The sequence below is a fragment of the Adiantum capillus-veneris genome, chromosome 14 (assembly GCF_014529385.1).
Source record: "Adiantum capillus-veneris isolate H3 chromosome 14, ASM1452938v2, whole genome shotgun sequence".
In the NCBI taxonomy this organism is placed as follows: Eukaryota; Viridiplantae; Streptophyta; class Polypodiopsida; order Polypodiales; family Pteridaceae; genus Adiantum; species Adiantum capillus-veneris.
In genome coordinates this window covers 21,267,522-21,287,392 of record NC_140944.1, presented here as the reverse complement: position 1 = coordinate 21,287,392, position 19,871 = coordinate 21,267,522, and the positions used below count along the sequence as shown (strand labels likewise).

Genomic DNA, 19,871 nt, shown 5'->3' with positions numbered 1-19,871 from the left:
AACTGCCAACCATGTTCACTACAAATAGAAAACCAAACAGACCGCAGTGCCAAGATCAAGGTTAGCAACACGCAACAAACAAGTATGGGTGCGGAAGGATAGAGATGACATGGCAGACAAACAACAATACAACAGAAGCAGTCAACCGAAGCAAACAGTTCAATCAAAAACCAAGGAAATAAAACAAATATGGATCCCAAAGAAAATGCTCAGCAACAACTTAAATATGACTCGCATTTGGATCCCGAAACCGAAGCAACAGGAACTCCCTTCAGTACAAGAAACATCGGAAGGCACACAAACCCAACATAAGAAACTGGCCAACCAATTTATGTGGATGTCAATCAGCAACAAAACACTAACAACCGCGGAAGTAGCAATAAACCTACAAAAACCCACAAAGCAAAGCTACAAATGGAAAGCAAAAGAGACAAGGTCTACGGCCAATTCCGCCACGAAATTTCTCTCCAAGGAGACGACTGTGGCCATATCGACAGTAGCGGCAAACCACGTGACTTTTGCAAGACAAACGATCAAACAAAGAGCGGTAGTGTTACAATTGTTACTTGCAAAGAAAATCTGCCGACCAAATCAACAACAAACAAAAAAGCTCGACGACGAATGCCAATAAGCATATTGCTTATACCTTCCTCTTGCACAACATTAATTTTTCCATGCATTGATCGAGTATGCATCATATAGGGCCACATTACATGGCCAAGCATTAGCATGATTTTTCACCCATGCACGGGACATGCTCCGAGGCGATACCTTGTCGTCCGGGAGGACTTCGACTAGGCGGGGGGGAGGCATTCTCAAATGCGGACCCCATGGCAAAAAGAGCAAAAAAGGTCATGTTTTTCAACTATTTTAAGGGTTGTCGTTTGATTGCGAAATTTTCTGGACTAATCCAAGTACATATTCCCTTATACAGCATGAATAGACAAGTATAGGGGGCCAAACGCCAAATCAAGCCCCTAGGTCACTATGTATATAAGTAAAAATAGCTATTTTCGGGCAAAATATTGGTAAAACGGAGAAATCCGACTATAAAAATTGCATGTGAGTGTATATAGTGTTTTGCGGTGATATTTTTGATTTATTATGATTTTTGGGGATTTTTTGGGTTTAATTTGCTATTTTCCTTTTAATTTTACTAATTTTCGACAGAAAAAATTTAAAAATACAAAAAGCAGGTGAAAAACGGTCGTAATGAAAAACAAAAAATATGAGGATGATCAGTGACCATAGGACAACCTATGGTACAGTGGGGGTGCAATTATGTGAATGAAGCGAAAAGCGTGTTTTGACGAGATTTTGACCGAAACGTCAAATTTCTCGTAAACTGGGCAAATAGAGTCCAAATCAAGAAATTTTTGAGCTTAAACCGGATCTCGCAAGAAGTTGGGAGCACATGTCAAATTTCATGAAAAGTGATTCGGGGACCCCCATTATAAGAAATTTTCACTTCATTTTAAGCTCATTTCTACTATTGACTTTTGAGAGAGAGCTTCTGCCACCTAGAGCGAACGGGACTTCCAATAGCTCCTATGACGCGCACGACAACCCGACAGGCTCCAGACATGAGAGGTAAGCTCACCACCTTGAGCTTTTCGCGCATGTTTGTCGTTTTGTCGCGAAAGCTAGCGTAGGGTTCACACAGAAAGCGAGCAGTAGAGACCTACAAGTAGAAGTGACCACCTAACGGCTAACCGAAAAGCAATGACATTTCATCGGCGGCCTACCCTAGCATAAGAGACCACTTTTGGATGACCAAAGGTAGTAGAAAACCATCGGAAAAAATCCTAATTCCTAGAGCCCCGCAAGAGGCCACCAAATGGGAAATCGACGGAAAGACGCCCAAATGCTACCAAAACTCATGGGTAGGAGCATCTCAACATGCTCGACAAGTCTTTATAGCCACATGACCATACGGTGACCCGAAGCGGCACTAAACTTCAGAAACGGCATCAAACACACAAAGCGTCAAATAGCTCTCGCAGTCAAACCGCATGTTCGTTTGCCACCAAACTTCACGAGCGGCTTTCCTGGACCATCAACAACCAAGTCCTATGGTGGTAGACCACCACAAGTCATCAAAGACATGAAAACGCAACCACGGGTGCTTCTAGAGCGACAATTTGCCAAATGGAGCTCCGGTGAAGCCAAAGTCGACAAAAACCATATGGCAAGGATCCACAAGGGATCGGGAAGCTATGGAGACCAACATCAAGAAATTTCATCGTCGAAAAGCACTCTAAAAGTCAGAAAACGGCTCGGAGGCTCTGAAATCCACACAGGAAGTTTCTTTCTATCAATTTGACTTTTTTGTTGAAATAATGCTTAAAAGGGACTCAGGGGAACTCAGGGCAGGCACCAATAGAACCTCCAAGGAAAATTTCATTAGAAGACATCCTACGCAAGGCCATTGCTGGGCACCAACCCCAACATCTCTCATCACACAAAGCTTGTGAATAGCCTGTACATGCTAACCACCAAGTTTCATCACATTTGGACAAAAATTGACCTCATATGCACCAAAAAATGCAAAGTCAGGGCATAGAGGCAATAAGGGGCCATAAACCTACCAAAACTTGTCCAAATCACATGAAACTTGCACAATACCTTCATGAGCACATTGCCAAGCTATCTGTGTGTTCATATGTAAAAAATGATGAAATAGACATCCTACGCGTAGGATGTCTAAATGACATTTTTGGCCCCCAGCTTGCATTTTTCAGTTCCAGATCTCTTTATTACCCCTTCATGAGCTCATATATCAAGTTTCAAGCCATTCCCATCACATTTGGCCCCCAACACATCCAAGATGCAATTTTTGAGCCCAAAAACACTACACAGTCTTACCAACACTAATTCTTGTCCAAATCAAAATCCAAGAGCAAGGCCATGTTCCACATGCCAAGAGCTACCCACAGAACAAATCTCAAGCAATTTTGATGAAAAAGACATCCTATGCGTAGGATGTCTCCAGCATGATTTTGACCTACTGTGCAAGAAATGACCTCATGGGAGCCATTACCATGGTGCAAGAAGCTCATATATCAAATTTCAACCCATTTGAATATCATTTGCCACCTGTCGGGGACATCCTACCAAATTGTGAGCCTAAAGCCTGAATCTGTCCAAAAATGCAGCTTTTGATGCCCAAACCCAATTCCAATCATATAGCCATGTTGCATAGGCCAAGAGCCACCAGCCTGCCAAGTTTCACCAAAAACTGATGAAATAACCATAGGACGCGTAGAATGTCTAAATGATAAATTTTAGCTAGAAAGCCACTGTGAGCATATGCAGGGTTTCCCAAGTTCCTTTTAAGTTTTATTTTCAATTTTCAAATCATTTGGATAGTTAGAACTCAGTTTCTCAACTGATATGGAAAAAACGCTAACTTCATACTACTGAGTGCAACAGGATCTATGGCAGCCGCAAAATCACCGGCAAAGAAGAAGAGGATGACAATAAAAGACTACTTGGAAGAAGTAGAGGCCATTTGTCATCCCAGAAGGAACTCTGAAGCCAACCAGCACGTGGATTCAGGAGGATTTGCTAGAGTCAAATGATCCGAAGATCTACCAAGGCGTGTTCAAAGATACTGAAGGAAATGCAATAGAGCTACCCATGCTACCTCGGGAGATCAATGAGTTTGTCAGAAGCAAGATGGCAGAGTACCTGGAGAAGATAGATCTCCATAACTATTTTGAAGCTGTGCCGGCAAGAATCGACATCAAAAGAGTGTGGGAATTCGTAACTACAATCAAAGAAGATGGAGTGGCCAGAGTCACTGATCTGCAGGGCAAGCCAGATACTATGATTGTAATCACACAGAGAGTGGTGGCATCAGCACTAGACCTCTCCAACAAAGGGGATAGTGTAACCAAAAGAAGAGATGAAGTCAAGGTATACTCTGAAAAGAAGAGCAACTACACCTTTGAAGATATAGCAAACCCTAAAGTGGCGGTCATGAGCTAGCTCTACAACCAGTACTTCCATATGTGTACAAAGCGGCCACAGAAGTACTTTATGCTCCCTGGAGCCATTGCTACCACCTTCACCTGGGAAATGCAGAAGAGCAAGCCAAAGATGATCAATTATGCGGCTTATATCCATGACAACCTGGTAAAGATGGGCAACAAGAATCCCACTTACATTGTGCCAGGTGAACTGATAACAAAAGTGGTTTATGGGGCATTGCACGCCACGGGAAGATGGCCTGACCCTCCATCACAGAATGACTGGCTAAGGCTCAAAGAAGATAAAGAAGAGGAACCACCCAAAGCACCCAAGGTAGCAACACGTTTGAAGCGTCGGTTAGAGACCGTGCAAGAGACGCAGCCAGAGTTGAAGAAGGGAAATAAAGAAACTGTACAAGTTCCGATCAAAGAGACAAAATCATAGAAAGCGGCACGGCTAGAGCGGCTAATGGAAAGCTTCAAAGCTGAAAGAGCCCTCAAGGGAGATTTGAGCGAGCTATGGAAGCCATCATTAGAGGCCATGTTGGGGTCATCCCGAAGGCTGCACAGAGATAGGTTTGGTGATTACATCAAAAATTTTGAGATCCTGGATGCTACAACAGAAAACATCCCTAACATCCCATTTACAGAAGAAGAAGTGGATGAAGTACGACGGCAATTGCTAAAAGAGCAGGAAGGCCAGGAAAGAGAGCCGAAGACCAAGGCGGACCAGGACTTTAAGAAGAAGCCAGCAACTCCACCATCAAGCAGGGAGTCCAGCCCCCCATCATCACCACCTTCTCGTAGCCCTCCACAAACTCAACAAAAGGAGGAGGTAGATACATCTAATGAACAAGAAGATTCAAAGCAAGAAGAGACCAAAGGGGAAGAGCAGAAAGAAGAAACAAAGCCCAAAGATGAGCAGCCAGAGCCAGAGGAAATAAGGTTTAACACATTTCTTGATCTACTAGTTGCGGGGTATTCACGAGAAGAGGCAGCTACAGTGGCCTTTGAGTTAGCAAGCACACAGCCCAAGGAACAGAAGCAGAGCCTGTGGTTAGTGGAACTGAAAGAGATGGCCACTGATACAGTGGACCTACAGCCACCCACCAATGACTGGGACGTGGTGATGCACAAGCTAACCGGGCTCAAGGCAACATCATTAGCCAAGGAAAGTGAGATCGACAATCTCAAGCCAATGAAGTTCTGATCAAATCTGAAGTAGACACACTACAAAAACAGAGCCAAGAGCAGATAGAGAAACAAGCAGAGCTGCAAGCCAGTCTGGCCACGGTATTGCAAAGATGCCAGGAGATGGAACGAGAAAATCAGGCAGCAGCTCAAAGAGTGCAAGGAGCTGAAGAAGAATACAGAAAACTCAGCAAGTCATTGACAAATGCTGAGAGGGAAAGGGACAACCTAACCCTACAACTTGCTGAAGAATCCAAGGAAGTGGAAACACTGAGAAATGCCAAGGAAAAGGCAGAGTTAGAGAATGAGGCGAGCCAGGATGAGGTAACAGAGCTTAAAGACCAGATGAAAGTCAAAGATCAAACCATCCAACGGCTACGGGCATCTCCTGCCAGAGTCAGAGCTGCTAGCTCAACTCACACCACTTCAGAGACGAAGCTTTATGAAGAACAAATGAAGGAGCTCCAAAAGGAGTTAACCCTGGAGAAGCGGCAAAGACTGATGTTGGCTGAGGGCTCAGTGGTTATGCAAAACCGCATGGAAGAAGAAAATGCAGCCATGAAGAATGAGCTAGAAGCCATCAAGAGAAAGCTCGAGGAGGCGGAAAAGATAAACGCAGATCTAAACGACCTCCTTGTGAATATGGGAGAACAAGCTGAAGCAGAAAAAAAGACATTTCAGAAGCAAATAGAAGAGCTGAGAGGCCAGCAGCAAACAGAAGAGCAGTTTAGCACCAGGCCATCAGCCATGGAGGGAATAGACATGGAGAATGTGGCAGATCCATCGGACACCACCATGCAAGAGGAAATCCTTGTAGGACCCTCACAAGAGCCACAAGATCTGACACAAGAAGAAGAAGAGAAGCTGCAAAAGGCAATAGAAGCAGCAGTGAGAGAAACCGCCAAAGAAGCCTTGGAATAGGAGCAGAGGGTCTTTAAATTAGTGACTATTCAGAAGATAGATGCCAGCAACCTTCAGCGTGAATGGCTACAGCCCTCTCTCCCATATCCTCTACTGAAATATGAAGCTGCCACAATCAACAAGCGGATGAGAGAGGAGCCAACAGTGCCAATGTACAAAGCAGACATCTCCAAGCCTGAAGGGGTAAAGTTGATAGTCGACTCTCAACCTAGGTGGAGAAAGGCATGGCTGACAAAGTATCCACAGTATCTAATCCATCTGGTAGAGGCACCTAAATTCATAAGAGATAACCTAAGTTTCTGCCCTCTACCAAGGATGCGAACGTGGAAGGCCCATGAGCTATTGCAAAGAAGCCAACCTACTTGGCTAAATTACTCGAAGCTGCTAGGCTCGAAGGCAGGCGAGAGAATAAGTGAGCAATACATGGTGAAAACCCTAAAGAGCGCCATCAAATTGTTCACTGGCTCGCCTGACCTATCTTGCATTATGATGAGAAAGATTTGCAAAACACTTTTGGCAGTCTTCGAGACATTCAAACTAAGCCAGGCGACATACAATATCTTCTTCTTTCAAGATACATACAAATGTGCATACGATCTGTCTGGTCAGCCTTCCCACGAGGTGACACATGCATTGTATCAAAGGATCATGTTTTTGCCATCCTATCACCTCCAGGCCTTTGAAGAAACTTTCTACACCGGCTTCTTCACAATCAGCACAGATATATTCGGCCCGATGCTACTAGCTCAACATGCAAGATATGAGTCACTGCTCAAGATAAGAGAAAGCCTACGATGAAGAACTAGCTCAACAGCCATGTCGGAGACGACATGAACAAGGAGGGGGGGAGTGTTAGAAGCTAGACACACCCTACGGAAAATGACTGCTCAGTGGATTATTATTTTTTGTAATTATTCATTTATTGAGAAAACCCGACATTTCACCTTTGTAAATATTGGTGCTTACAAAAGTTTCCAAATTGTATCCCAGTTTTGACATTTAGATTGAGTAGATGGTTAAATTGGAACATTAGGGTTTGAGATTGTAAGGTATTTATACCACTTTTTAACCTTAATAAAAAACCTTTGTCATTTTTAAAAAGTTTTGAAGTCTGTGAGTGAGCGTACTGTGTACGAGAGAGAGTGAGAGCTTCCTCTTGACACTACGCGCGCACCGGTGGTCGGAATCGAGTGCGGAAAAGTGCAGCGTGTTGCCCCCGACGAGAGCTACGCGTCAATACCTACATTGCACGCTTACGGTCTGGTTTTGCGAGCTCGACCTACGAGCTTTATCTGGTGATTCGGTGAGCATACGTTGTCCGTTTTTGCATTGCAACATATCCACATGTTCGCATTGAGTAGAGCTACACATTAAGCACTTTAGTTTTCGGAAACGACGACCTGCAAATTTCGGCCAGACATCCTTCGTGATTTTGCACCTGGTGGTTTGGATTGGGATTTTGGTTCATACACCTTAGGGAGAGCTACCTATTGGTGTTAGTAGGGTCTCCTTAAAGTTCTGTGGTGTTTCGAGACTGTTTGATGGGTATTCGGCTCTAGAAAGTGTTGTAGGAAATCTCCTCTTATGCACTCTTGAAGGCTGTAGCTTAGACATTGGGTAGAGACCTCTGTAGGAATTAGTCGAGAGTCGGTCGAGTGTAGATTGACACCCTATGCTTGCTTCCACGCGCCTGCGGTTCGAGCTTCATCCTTTGCTGACAAATCTTGTTAGGTGAGTTCTCGTTGTGCTGGCGTCCGTCGCTGCATATCCCGCCAACAATGTGCAACTCTAACTTGGCAAGACAGCATTGGCACTATCAGATGTCCGTTGAGGCAAAATTTCATCTAGCTTGACCCCTCACCATACAGGTGGAAGCTGGCAAATACCAATAAAATATTCACTTGAACCCAAAAGGGATAGGAGCATCCAAGAAGCTAGAGCTACAATGAGATCAAAGAAACTATTGGTAACCTCAAGGCAGATAAATACTTAAATTACTGGCATTAACATTGATCTCTGTCTGTAGATGTTTGCAGATGATACTAATGCTCTGCTAAATGCTGATCTAGACTTGGTTGACTCCTTTGTGAATTGTCTCACCACATTCTTGCTTGCAAATGGATCACAAATTAATCACCACAAAACAGCTTTGAAGCATCAAATGGACATGTACCTACCTCAGTGGCTACTACACGTTGCAAGGTGATACCACATGGGCAAATTTTCAGACTTTTGGGTAATCCTATGGGGTTTAAGATTTCCATGGCTCAGACGTGGGAGTGGGTGTTGGACAAGTTTAGAAGAGAAGTCTTTATGTGGCAGGCTTTTCAACCTTCTCTTTCTTCAAGAACTTTTGTACTTGATCATTACTTACTGCCTACACTAATTTATTTCTTGTCTTGTTGCAAGCCTACTAAGGTACATCTAAATCAAGTGATCTCTCTATCTAGGAGACTCCTGTGGGGAGGATGAAAGGGCTTTCATAAAATCCCAAAAGTGACATGGAGCATTTGTTGTATGCACAAAACAAGAGGAGGACTAGGTGCTTTAATTGATCTGGAACATATGTTTGTGAAACTTGCAAGCAAATGGATAGCCAAAGCTGTCTCCAACACTCAATTTTGGGCTTGTTTACTGAAAAGAGATGTCCATAAATTCTACTTGTATAAGGCATGGTGAAACCTAAACTTATGCGAACTAACCACTTAGAAGATTAAACGTGCTAGCAGCTAGCTAACAGTGTCCATGTGGAGGTCATGGTGTGAGGTGCAAGAAGGCTTACACCTTCCTCAATCTATTGTCTTGTCTAACCTATTTCTTTTGTAGGGTGCATCTAGATAGGATGGATCCCAAAAATTTGGTAGAATCTTGTCCATCAAAGCACATAAATGCTATAAGGGAGGAATCTGAACATGGAAAGATCTCCAATCAAATGGTTTCGGGATGACTGTTAATCAACTTTCTAACTTTTATAATTTATCTGTTGGCTGCATATCTGAACTTGTGTGCAAAATTGAAGATATAAAGTCTTGCCTAAGGTAGAAGGCTGTTATCCACAGCAAGCAATTGACTCTTCAAGACTATGCTTGGAAGGCTTATTATAGCTTCTGTAATCTACCAAGCTTTGATGAAGCTCTCAAGAAAAGACTAAACAGATAATGGGAACTCAACATAAACTCTAAGTAATGGATCTATAGATTCAAATGTGTCTAGATTCTTCCCCCTCCAATCAAACACAATTTTCTGGCCTGGCTCATATTGCACTAAGGGGTTTGGACAGCTCAAAAAGCATTCAAGTTCAAGACATGAGATGGAAAATGCATAAGGTGCAAAGAAGATGAAGATATTGAGCATATCTTCATGGACTACCCACACAATCTCAAGAAATTGCTCTTCCTTCAGGCTGTTGCCAAGTAACTCACTCTCAACAGTTTATAGCCAAAGAGATTCTGTTAGGAGAATGTATCAAACAGGATATTCCATAAAATACTTATGGTAGGTGAAAATTCCATAGGATTGCTTTATATTCATGGTAACATGTCTCTTCTTCCTGCATGACAAGGGCCAAATCCTCTAGGAAAAGGTATACCCTTGTATGTTTGCAGAAGGTACATCTTAGGATCCCGTGATACAAGCACTTCTTAGTAATCACATGTACCATAGTATGCCCTACAACTACAACGGGTGCTTGTTAGGGGAGGTAAGCAAGGTATTGCATTCATATCTATGCATGATACTCATGCCTGAGCCAAGTCTCAGTACAGTTTGTGTTATGTATGTATCAATGCATGTACCACATGCATGGCATGCTGGTGGCTTGCAAGATGCAAGTACAAGCCACCTTGGAGTATTGGATACATCTTGTATCTATTTACTCATGTAACGAGCAAGGCTTGTTTAACATGCAATTAGGCTATGAGCCATGTTTTTTATGAGGAGGCAAGCTATGAGTTTCTTTCTTGTAACTTTACTTGTTTCACTTTAGTGTTGGGTTTCAAGAGCAGTTACGCAAGTTATGCACAAGGTTGCAAGTGTTGTGTACATATAGTTGTTATCATCACATGCATGGCATGTCTATCATCTTGACAGATGGATGGCAGTAATTCTGATTGAATGGATGAATCTATACACAATCACGTATCTTTTATTCTGGATTGGCATTTATTTTGCCAAAGTTTTTACTAGAGTCATTATCCTGCTTTTTATGGCATTTATGTTGCCTCATATATTTCAATGACTCATTTAAGATTGAGTCTTTTTATCCATTATCTTGAGCTTTGGATCATCAGTTTATTTTGGCATTTATTTTGCCACAATTATTTGACTCTTCAATGGTTATATGCCAAGCGTCTTCTCACCCATGACGATTTAGTTACGTCAATTATTTTATGGTTATACTTTGTACATACGAGGTAAAAGCTTTTTCAATCCCACACCTAAGTGAACAAGTGCTCAACACTGACTTCAAGAACTCAAGTGTATAAGAGAAGCTCACAATCTTCTAGCACACCAAGATGGTTGCTTTAGTTGTAAGGGATTCACATAATTCTCTTGTATATGCGGTGATCATCTCTTCATTGGCTTCAATGAACAAACGTTGCTCACCTGTCACCTTCCAGGGAAGGATAATCATCACTAAGCTACCAAATTCATGGAATTTGGAGGGGCAAAAGTTGTCCATGTTAGAAAATTCACCAGATTCCAATGTCGAGTGAGTAAGTTCTGCAAACTCTACGTGCTAGACAAGTGTGCATATATTCAGTATGAGATACGACCTCACCAATTCCATGCCTCTTGTGCATAGTAAGCTTTCAATAGTCATCCAATTGGAAATCAAGTGTGCATCTAAGTGGACTAAGTTGTCTTGCTTGGAGCATGGAACTTAAGAATTTCCAAGGAACTTAAGAGGTTCCAAGAAACTTAAGAAGTCCGTTGTGTGGACAGGTTTATGAGGATCCTCTCACTCATGTCGCTGAGTGCATATGAGTCCTTCACACACAAGTACTTTATGGTACTTGATGGCATGCGAGGAATATGTAGTTCTCTGGGCCTATAACACTGGTGCCTATTTTGTAATCATGTGTTGTGATAAAGTCCCTAGGTGCTGGTCAATCCGTTCCAAAATGACCACTATAGCACTTGTATTTGGATCAGTTTTCGTGGCAAAAAATGGTCCAAATACATAGACTTGTTAAGGTAACAAGAAGACACAACTTTAAACGGTGGTTGTGATTATACTTTTGTTTTCTATAGGGTAGGATTGGTTTTTGTTGATGCATGCACACTAGGTGTATGGGCCCTAGTGATTAACAACTTCTTGTCCAAGGCGGCATGAGATTACATCAGTTTTTTGTTTTGGGTTGTTTCCAGGATATCCCAACCCTAAATATGTTAAGAGCTCACAGTATAAGTTATGTTACGAAGTTATGTTAAGAAGATATGCAACGAGCATAACCTACGAAGGTGCTAAGGTGCAGAAACAAGAAGATATGCTAAGTAGCAAATTTCCTTGATATAATTATCAAGACTCAAAACTTTTGAGATGGTTGCTAGTATATCGCCTCCTTATTCATCTATGAATGAGAACTTAGTCTTTTTCACCTTAGTTTTTGAGGACGAAAACTCTTCCAAAAGGGGAGAGTAGTGTCAGGACAAGGGTCCTACGGTGGCTAGGAGGGACAAGGGTCCTAGGGCAAGGCCCTGCCACAAGTCAAGCATGCAGTCTAGGGGTCTCTATTGCCAAGGGCTAGGGCAAGGGCCTATATATAGAGAGTGACTGGGTGGAGATTAGTATGCTAGACTCCCTATGTTCTTATAGGAATACCCCTAAAACCATGTAAATCCTAAAAGGGATAGCACCTTCTAGAAGGGCTAAAGGGGAGACTACATAAGAGCTGCCTAGCATCACTTGAGATAACACAATCTCTCATCTTTCATCCCTCTCCACATGTAGCCTCTTAAGAGCCAATGCACTCCTCTTCTCATTAATCAAGCCATCTAATTATGATTAGCTCTCTTTCTCTCTTCTAATCTTGTGCTACTTACATCTGCATCACTAATCAAAGTGATTAACCATGAATGCCTCTATAATCTACCCTCCATAATCTCATCAAATCTTTGTGACAAAAGTCTCATTGTAGTCTCGTTGGCTTAGCATTAGGCTCAAGGGGTAGCATATGTTGACATATCTCTAGGTCCACCCCCTTAAGATCTTTGTGAGACCAAGCAAAAACATCCCTATACTCCTTGAGCGTATTGCTAGGTGTCAACTTTATTCAATGCTTATACTAAATTAAAGATTACTGATAATGTAACTTTTTTCTCTTCCAATACAACTCTCTTGTGCTTATGGTAAAAACATAATAATAGTAATAAAGTATTAAGGCTACCAAGATAAAAATAGATATTTTTGGTAGGAGCAAGACCTTAGTATTATGTTCTCTATTTTGGTGCACGACTTTAATGGGATAGGTGACTCATGGGTCAACCAAATCAAAAAATACATATGAGTGAGAAAAAAGATATGTGGAAAATGGGCATAGAGTTACATAATACTAAGGTCTTTTAGGGGTTTAAAAAATACACAAATTAAGGATGATCTTTTAGTGTGGTCAGGGCCTAAAATTGACAGGTATTTTTCCTGTCAAGGGCCATTTTGCCTATCAAAACAAGCCCAAAAAAGAAAAATGTTTCAATTGACATGCTAGAATGTATGAAGCTCTTGTCATTTTTCATGAACATATATACATATATGTATGTTATCTATGTAAAAATTTGTGTTTCTTCTATGTATGTATGTATACATATTGCTTAAGAGAGTCTTCACACGATGAGTTATGAAACTCCCATACACCAAATTTAGGGGCTTTCCTAACAAATAGCTTGAGTTGCACAATATTGTAAACTTTTGCAAATATGTAAAAGTAAGAAGAGTTTGGAATAGTTTCATTCTTTTTTAAGTGACAACCCCAAGGTTCACCGTTCTCATTGCAGGCTGCATGTTTAAGTTTTTGGTGAAAATTTCCACCTCCACTCATGCGTGGGAAGGCAAAATGAATTGTTTCAAACTCTTGCGAAACTCACCCTCCTCATTGCAGGCTGCATGTTTAAGTTTCTGGTGAAACTTTCCATCTCCACTCATGCATGGGAAGGCAAATTTGAATTCTTTCAAACTCTTGCAAAACTCACCATGTAAAGAGCCTCTTATACAAAGCATTTGAAAGGGGACTTAGAAAAGTAGATGTCAAAAGAAAAATTTACTATTAACCTGCCAATTATAGGTACTGAGTGTGATCCCTCCACTTTTGAGATATTTTTGCAAGGGTGGATCCTCTTCTTTAAGTGCCACGGGGTCCCAAAGCATGGGATCAATGGTCCCAATTGAAAGGTGGGATGGCGATCGATCTGGATCGTTGATCGATTAAAATCTAAACTCGGGATCCTGAGTTTAGATTTCGAAAAACTAATCTCGGGAGGTCAGCCTAATCTTAGGACACCTCGCTTTCCCAGCCAGGTTTTGAACCCTCGTCATCAGCTTGGGGGACACACGCCTTGATCAACATGCTCGCGTGCGCGTCGTTGAAATAGATGTGATTTCACATCTATTTGAAGGTAAACTCGAGATCTCCACATTAAAACTAAACTCGCGATCCTAAACTCGGGATCCCGAGTTTAGTTTTTATGGACCCCACGATAAAAACTAAACTCGGGATCCCGAGTTTAGTTTTAACCCGTTGACGGCCGAGATTTGCGCGCGCCTTTGATTTTGCACAAGAGCCATTGATCCCATGCTTTGGGACCCCGTGGCACTTAAAGGTGAGAAGGATGCTTTGGGACCCTGTGGCACTTAAAGGTGAGAAGGATGGATAGACAATTGGACATCAACAAAAACTACAAAATAGTACATAGTAAGACACATTGACAATATGACACGTATTGTGTACAACAACTACGTGCACAGTAATTATTACTTGACAGCAGATGGGTGAATTTGTCATCCATCCATATTATCAGCCTTGTGAAATGGTTGTATCTTCTCTCTTCTTCCATATGCGCTTTTGGACCTGCATTCACTTTTCTCTTTTTCTGAATCCTCCATTATTACTTGACAGCAGATGGGTGAATTTGTCATCCATCCATATTATCAGCCTTGTGAAATGGTTGTATCTTCTCTCTTCTTCCATATGCACTTTTGGACCTGCATTCACTTTTCTCTTTTTCTGAATCCTCTTCATGACCTTATGTAGGCCATAGTAAAATTTTCACCTTGTTCTAAAAACACTCCTCTTCATGACCTTATGTAGGCCATAGTAAAATTTTCATCTTGTTCTAAAAACACTCATCTTTATAAGCTAGCATTGCCACATAAAAAACTCACTAATAACTAATAAAGATCGATATTAAGTACTTGATGAGCACTCAACGTTTTTTGTTGAGCTGATACTTCCATTTCTCTACTTGTAGGGGTCATCCACGAGAGTATGGACTCACCATCTTTTTGAGCCAACACTAATAGAGAAATTCTTGACTATTTAAGAAGACAATCATAAGCACCTGCATAGGCGTTTTGCACTTGCAACAACTAGCAATATGTTCACCAAAACCTACGTAAATTAGGAATCTTCAAAAAAACCCCAAATCTTAAGGAAAGTTTTGGAGTATTAGCCAATTTTGCTTCAAATTTAGAGGAATTTAGCATGTTAGTCTTTAAAAAATACTCTAAAAGATTATTTTTGAGTGTGATCAAGGCTCAAAATTGACAGGTATTTTTCCTATCAAGTGCCATTTTGCCTGTCAAAACAAGTGCTTGTCAATTGACATGCCAAAATGTATGAAGCTCCTGTCTTTTTTCATAAACATACTTACGCATATGTATGTTGTCTATGTAAAGATTTGTGTCTCGTCTATGTATCAAAGTATACATACTGCCTTGAAGAGTCGTCACACGGTGAGTTATGAAACTCCCGTACACCAAACTTTGGGGGTTTCTTGACAAAAAGTTGGAGTTGCACAGTTTCGTAAAATTTTCCAAAATTGCAAAAGTTAAGAGAGTTTGGAATAGTTTTATTTTTTTAAAGTGACAACCTGTTATACAAAGCATGTGCATCGTGAAAGCCTAAAGGGGACTTGGAAAAGTAGCTGTAAAAAAGAAAATTTTACGAATAATCAATCCTCTGCTTTTGAGATCTTTTCTGATGGTCACGAGGGTGGACAATGAGATTCTCATGCATTTGTAGCACGTAGCATAGGCCCCACGGGCACCACCCATGTGCTCTATGTACCATATGCGCTCAGTGGCACGTGGGACTTGGCTCTTAGTAGACATATGGAAACTCTTAGTCATTCATCAGTCAATCAAAATCTCTCTCTCTCTCTCTCTCTCTCTCTCTCTCTCTCTCTGTGCCTGCATGATGCTGAAATATATAATGGTAATGAAGTCCTTTGAATTTCGCATTCGGGATGCTGCTAATCTCCCGTGAATAAGGTTAGTCGAGGCCGCTCAGATGGTATCTTTAATTACGACAGTCAAGCTGTACTCAAGTGCCACTCTGCATTGAGGTTGATTCATAATGCAATTGATAAAACCTTTGGAATGCAGGTGCTAAAATAACATCCGCAATTTGATCGACAGCTAGCTGCTGCCTTCGATCAACCAGCTAGTACTGTTGCAGATCACCATCAATTTGGTTTGTCAAATCATGGGGAATACCAGTAAGTCCTGGCTACTGTCTTCTTGAGCAAGGCTTGATTGAAATGTACGAGATACAAATCACCAAGCAACACACTAGAACGTATCATAATTAGTACTCCTGTCAGTAAATCAAGCACAATCTAGCTGTAGCTACACGACTTAATGTATAAATCTACTGAGCGTTCGATGTAATTGTACAGGAAGAGTATATAAGCAGAGGAATCAACAGATTATATTATTAACATGTTATGTAAACGGTTTGGGCAGTTAGCAATGTCGACTATGCGGAGGTCTACAGAAATGCGAATTACAACATTGGAAGGACGGTGCCAGTGTGCTCGGAGGTGGTGACGGTGGCACGCATGTTCTTGCAATATATGGACCTGCACCTATCAGTGCTGCAGCAACCTGAGGTGGTGAAGGAGATGTACGTGTTTGCAGACGTGCTAGAGCTCTTCCACCTAACGGACGAGAACCCCACACTTCCTTTTACCGACGCATTATCCTCACCTGATCTGCACGGTTATGTCCTATACCGTAAAATGACTTTGAGGGACAGCAGATCACCTGCATCACGACGTGAATATGGCTGGCCGACTACTCTCCCCGTTCGCATTCCATGGCTGAAGTCGTCGACATCCAGCACAGCGTCGACCAGCGGCACTGATTCAATAGTCGAACTCACTATTAGTCAGGACCAGAAATTAGCACTAGCTGAACAAGCCACATCTCGTGCGACTATAACCGTGGAAATAGCTGATGGACCGTATAGTATTGACCTGAGCCAGATCAATACCAGGTCCGGTATGCTGTCAGCCTTGGAGGCCAATGTGCTCATGGCCGAGCTCATTCTAAGCTACATGAGCCATGCTCCTGACACCGTCGTGCAAGCAACCTTGCATCTCCAATGGCTTGACAAGCTACTAGATGATGTAAGTAGAAGTATAACACCTGTAGTTTCCCACTTATATGACTCTTTTCTGTGTGCTTTTTTTTTCTAGAACCAGTAGCAGATAGATTATTTGAGGAAAGAGACAAAAGGTTTACATCGTGTGTAGCTGGTGGGCTTTGCTTTGGGATGGCTCAAAGATTAGTTATAGATGCACCCCATTTTGTAAATATTCCTGTACGCTTTGATTGCAAATTAGCTAGCCAAGGATTGACTACATGAACAGTATGCCATCCAGTATACTTATGGTTGAAAATTTGCTTGCCGCAGGCATTGAAGGGCCCAAATAATACTACTGGCGATGCGGCCCTGGATGTACAAGTGCGCAACCTCTCCTTCCAAATTAAATTTCTGTTGAACAGGCCAGTTGGTGCTGGACTGATAGTGCCGCGCTTGCAATATGCTACCTACAGTAACCTTGTCGGTACAATGGCACGGATTGCCGAGAATTACGACAACGAATTCAAGCAGCTGGATCTCTTCATTCAGCAGAATGAGGTAATACTAATTATAATCAACCCCAGCTGGTGATCCCTCCCTAATTAAAATTTCATTGAGTAGATGGAGGACAAACTGACTACTTCACTGACATATGCATACATTATATATATATATATATATATATATATATATATATATATATATATATATATATATATATATATAACAGCTAATTTATAACAATTTGTGGTTTCTCCTTTGTATGTGAAGCGCAGGTCCTTGGTACTTACCTGCTTGAGCAGAACAAGGCTTTTGCGGAGAAGGAGAAGGCAATGGAGGTTTTTCATTCGGAGCTCCGACAGGTGAAGAAGGACGATTTGAAACGGGCTTTCGCCAAGCTGGAACAGCTCCAAGTTGATATGATACACATGAACGAGGAAATGGAGCAAGCACAGAGAGACATGGAGGCAGGTATAATGAAGTAGTAGTCTAGCACAGCTAGGACAAGTTTGTACATTTTTCCAATCGGCCTCTCCTTCTGCTTTTTCTGGGCTTTTTGAATAGCTGTTTTGATCACTTGGCACTTGCTCATTATAAGCTGCATCCAAATCCTCCGGCTGACAACTAGCTAATTACGACTTCTTAATGCTTAAAATGTTAACATTGTGTTGCAGGTTTAATACAGTATAGAAACCGACAGGTTGCTCGGGCTGTGTTTTCGGTGCTAAGGGCCGTCTTCTCCGTGGCGACGGCTTTCTTCACCGGTGGTGCAACTGCGGGACCAGCGGTGGCGGGGGCAGCGAGTGCGGTACAAGCTGTGTCGGATGTTGTAAGTGGGCTGCAGAGAGTGGTGGCAACACTGGAGAAGTTGGTTGGAGCGGTAGAATTCTTGGTGGCGATGAGGGAGCTGCTGGAGGCTGTGGAGAACATTCAACAAGCGACGCCGGAGGTGGAGCCAGGAATGCCAGATCTGCCATCAGAGGCGGAGTGGGCGATTTTCGAGAACGAGGTGGAGGAGGTGGCAGCGGGGATGCCGGAGGAGGTGTCGGAGGCGCTGACATGGAAGACCAAGTGCAAGAACATGGCGGCGCTGGGGCGGGAGATGATCAATCTTACCACCACCGTAGTGGAGCTGCAGCACGACATCAAGGTGCATGACATGCTGCGGGAGATAGCCCACTACCAGGCCCAGCGCTTCGAGGCGATCCAGCCGGCAGACCTCCGCAACTACCAAGAACTGGCGACAGAGCTGGACATGAGGACGACACGAATGCTGCTGGGGCTCTTGGAGGTTCTGTCGCTGCAGAACGCGGCGCTCCGCTACCAATACCTGCTGCCGCCCAGTGCCGTGTCCATGGACAGCATCAACAGAATCACCATGTCCTCTGTGTGGACGCTACTTCTGCAGCTGGACTCTGCGGCTGTCATCGGCCTGGCTGACCTCGGCTTTGCCACCGACCGTGAGGTGACATACATGGTGAAGGGCATACCGGTGGCAATTCTGCTGGATGGTGAAGATTGGGACATCCCCATTAAGCCCGAAGATTTCCCCCATTGGAGCCGCGTGCGGATCTCACACCTTGAGATGAAGTTTGTCAAGCCGATGAGCGGCACAGAAGAAGAGGCCTCCGGCGCCGGCGTACTGCATCAGCCGCGCACTGACACGGGCAAGGTGTATATGATTCTCCGAGGCGAGCAGCTGTTGGCGGATCGCAAACGGGGCGAGCTATTGAGATACGAAGCAGCTGTGCCGGTGGAGTACCAGTACGCGTACCGCCTGGAGACGGGCGAGACTACAGAGTGCAATCGCCCATCTGAAGAGTTTGGGCGTAGGCTATTCATGCAGATGACGCCCTTCACTCGCTGGAAGCTTCGTCTTCCCCGCACTGCAAGCGAGAACCAAGGCTTGGCGTTCCCAACAGCTTCTGCCCCGGATGCAACTACCCAGATTGCCATTCATTTCCATGTCAGTGCCATCAGGGCTCTCATCTAGCTGTATATTATTGTGAAGCCATATATACCTAGTAATTTAACTCTATATCCTACCCACCCGCTAATAATCTACGTATTACCTTCCCTATCATGCCTATCCACTTGTACATACATCAACCCTTCGCAGTGCTATTGTAAGTACTTAATGGCATGCTCTTCAAGTTCTTGAGTTGATTTAGTCACCGGAAGTTTAAGACAAGTTCACGTCAAGAAAGAAGAGATTAGAAGTTGTTTTTTCAATCGTAGGAATGTTCTCATTCAATCAAGTTTTAAAAATTCAAGCCCAAAGGTTTCCTCCACATATCTCATGCTAAGAAAAATATACATCATAGAAAAAATAATCATATGATAGGAAAAATTTTAGATGATGGAAAACTTAAATGAAACCTCAAAGGTAGAAAAAAAAGATTTGTATAGTAGTGTGAGCAGTTTTCTATTATAAGAAAATACAATGGAGTTATTATTAAGATCTTTCAAATGATTAGAAAGAACATTTTGCTACAATATAATTGTCATATTAACATGATAATAAAACCACCTTTTCAATGATATTAATGGATTTCAGTAGAAAACTGTACCTTATTATTTTAAAAGAAATACATCCAATCAATATATTATTTTGTAAATTAGTTGCTATTTACTATTTATATTAACTTTTTAGCTAGTAGAAAAGCAAAGCTCTCTCTCTCTCTCTCTCTCTCTCTCTCTCTCTCTC

The 19,871-nt window shown here is 42.5% G+C and overlaps 1 protein-coding gene across 1 annotated transcript; it reads left to right on the top strand.

Moving 5' to 3' along the window:
- The first annotated feature begins 15,420 nt into the window (after positions 1–15,420).
- LOC147442058 (uncharacterized) lies at positions 15,421–19,325 on the top strand. Its single transcript, XM_086528385.1, has 6 exons — positions 15,421–15,567; positions 15,682–15,794; positions 16,042–16,706; positions 16,994–17,221; positions 17,440–17,635; positions 17,839–19,325. Exons 2-6 carry the CDS (start codon positions 15,782–15,784, stop codon positions 19,155–19,157), a joined length of 2,421 nt encoding a protein of 806 aa, XP_086384511.1. The 5' UTR covers positions 15,421–15,567; positions 15,682–15,781; the 3' UTR covers positions 19,158–19,325.
- The last annotated feature ends 546 nt before the right edge of the window (positions 19,326–19,871 follow it).

Excerpts from the sequence above, each read along its gene's own strand:
- LOC147442058 (XM_086528385.1), top strand. Across the intron at positions 17,222-17,439 it reads TCTTCATTCAGCAGAATGAG|GTCCTTGGTACTTACCTGCT; the intron begins GTAATACTAATT and ends TGTGAAGCGCAG. Across the intron at positions 17,636-17,838 it reads ACAGAGAGACATGGAGGCAG|GTTTAATACAGTATAGAAAC; the intron begins GTATAATGAAGT and ends ATTGTGTTGCAG.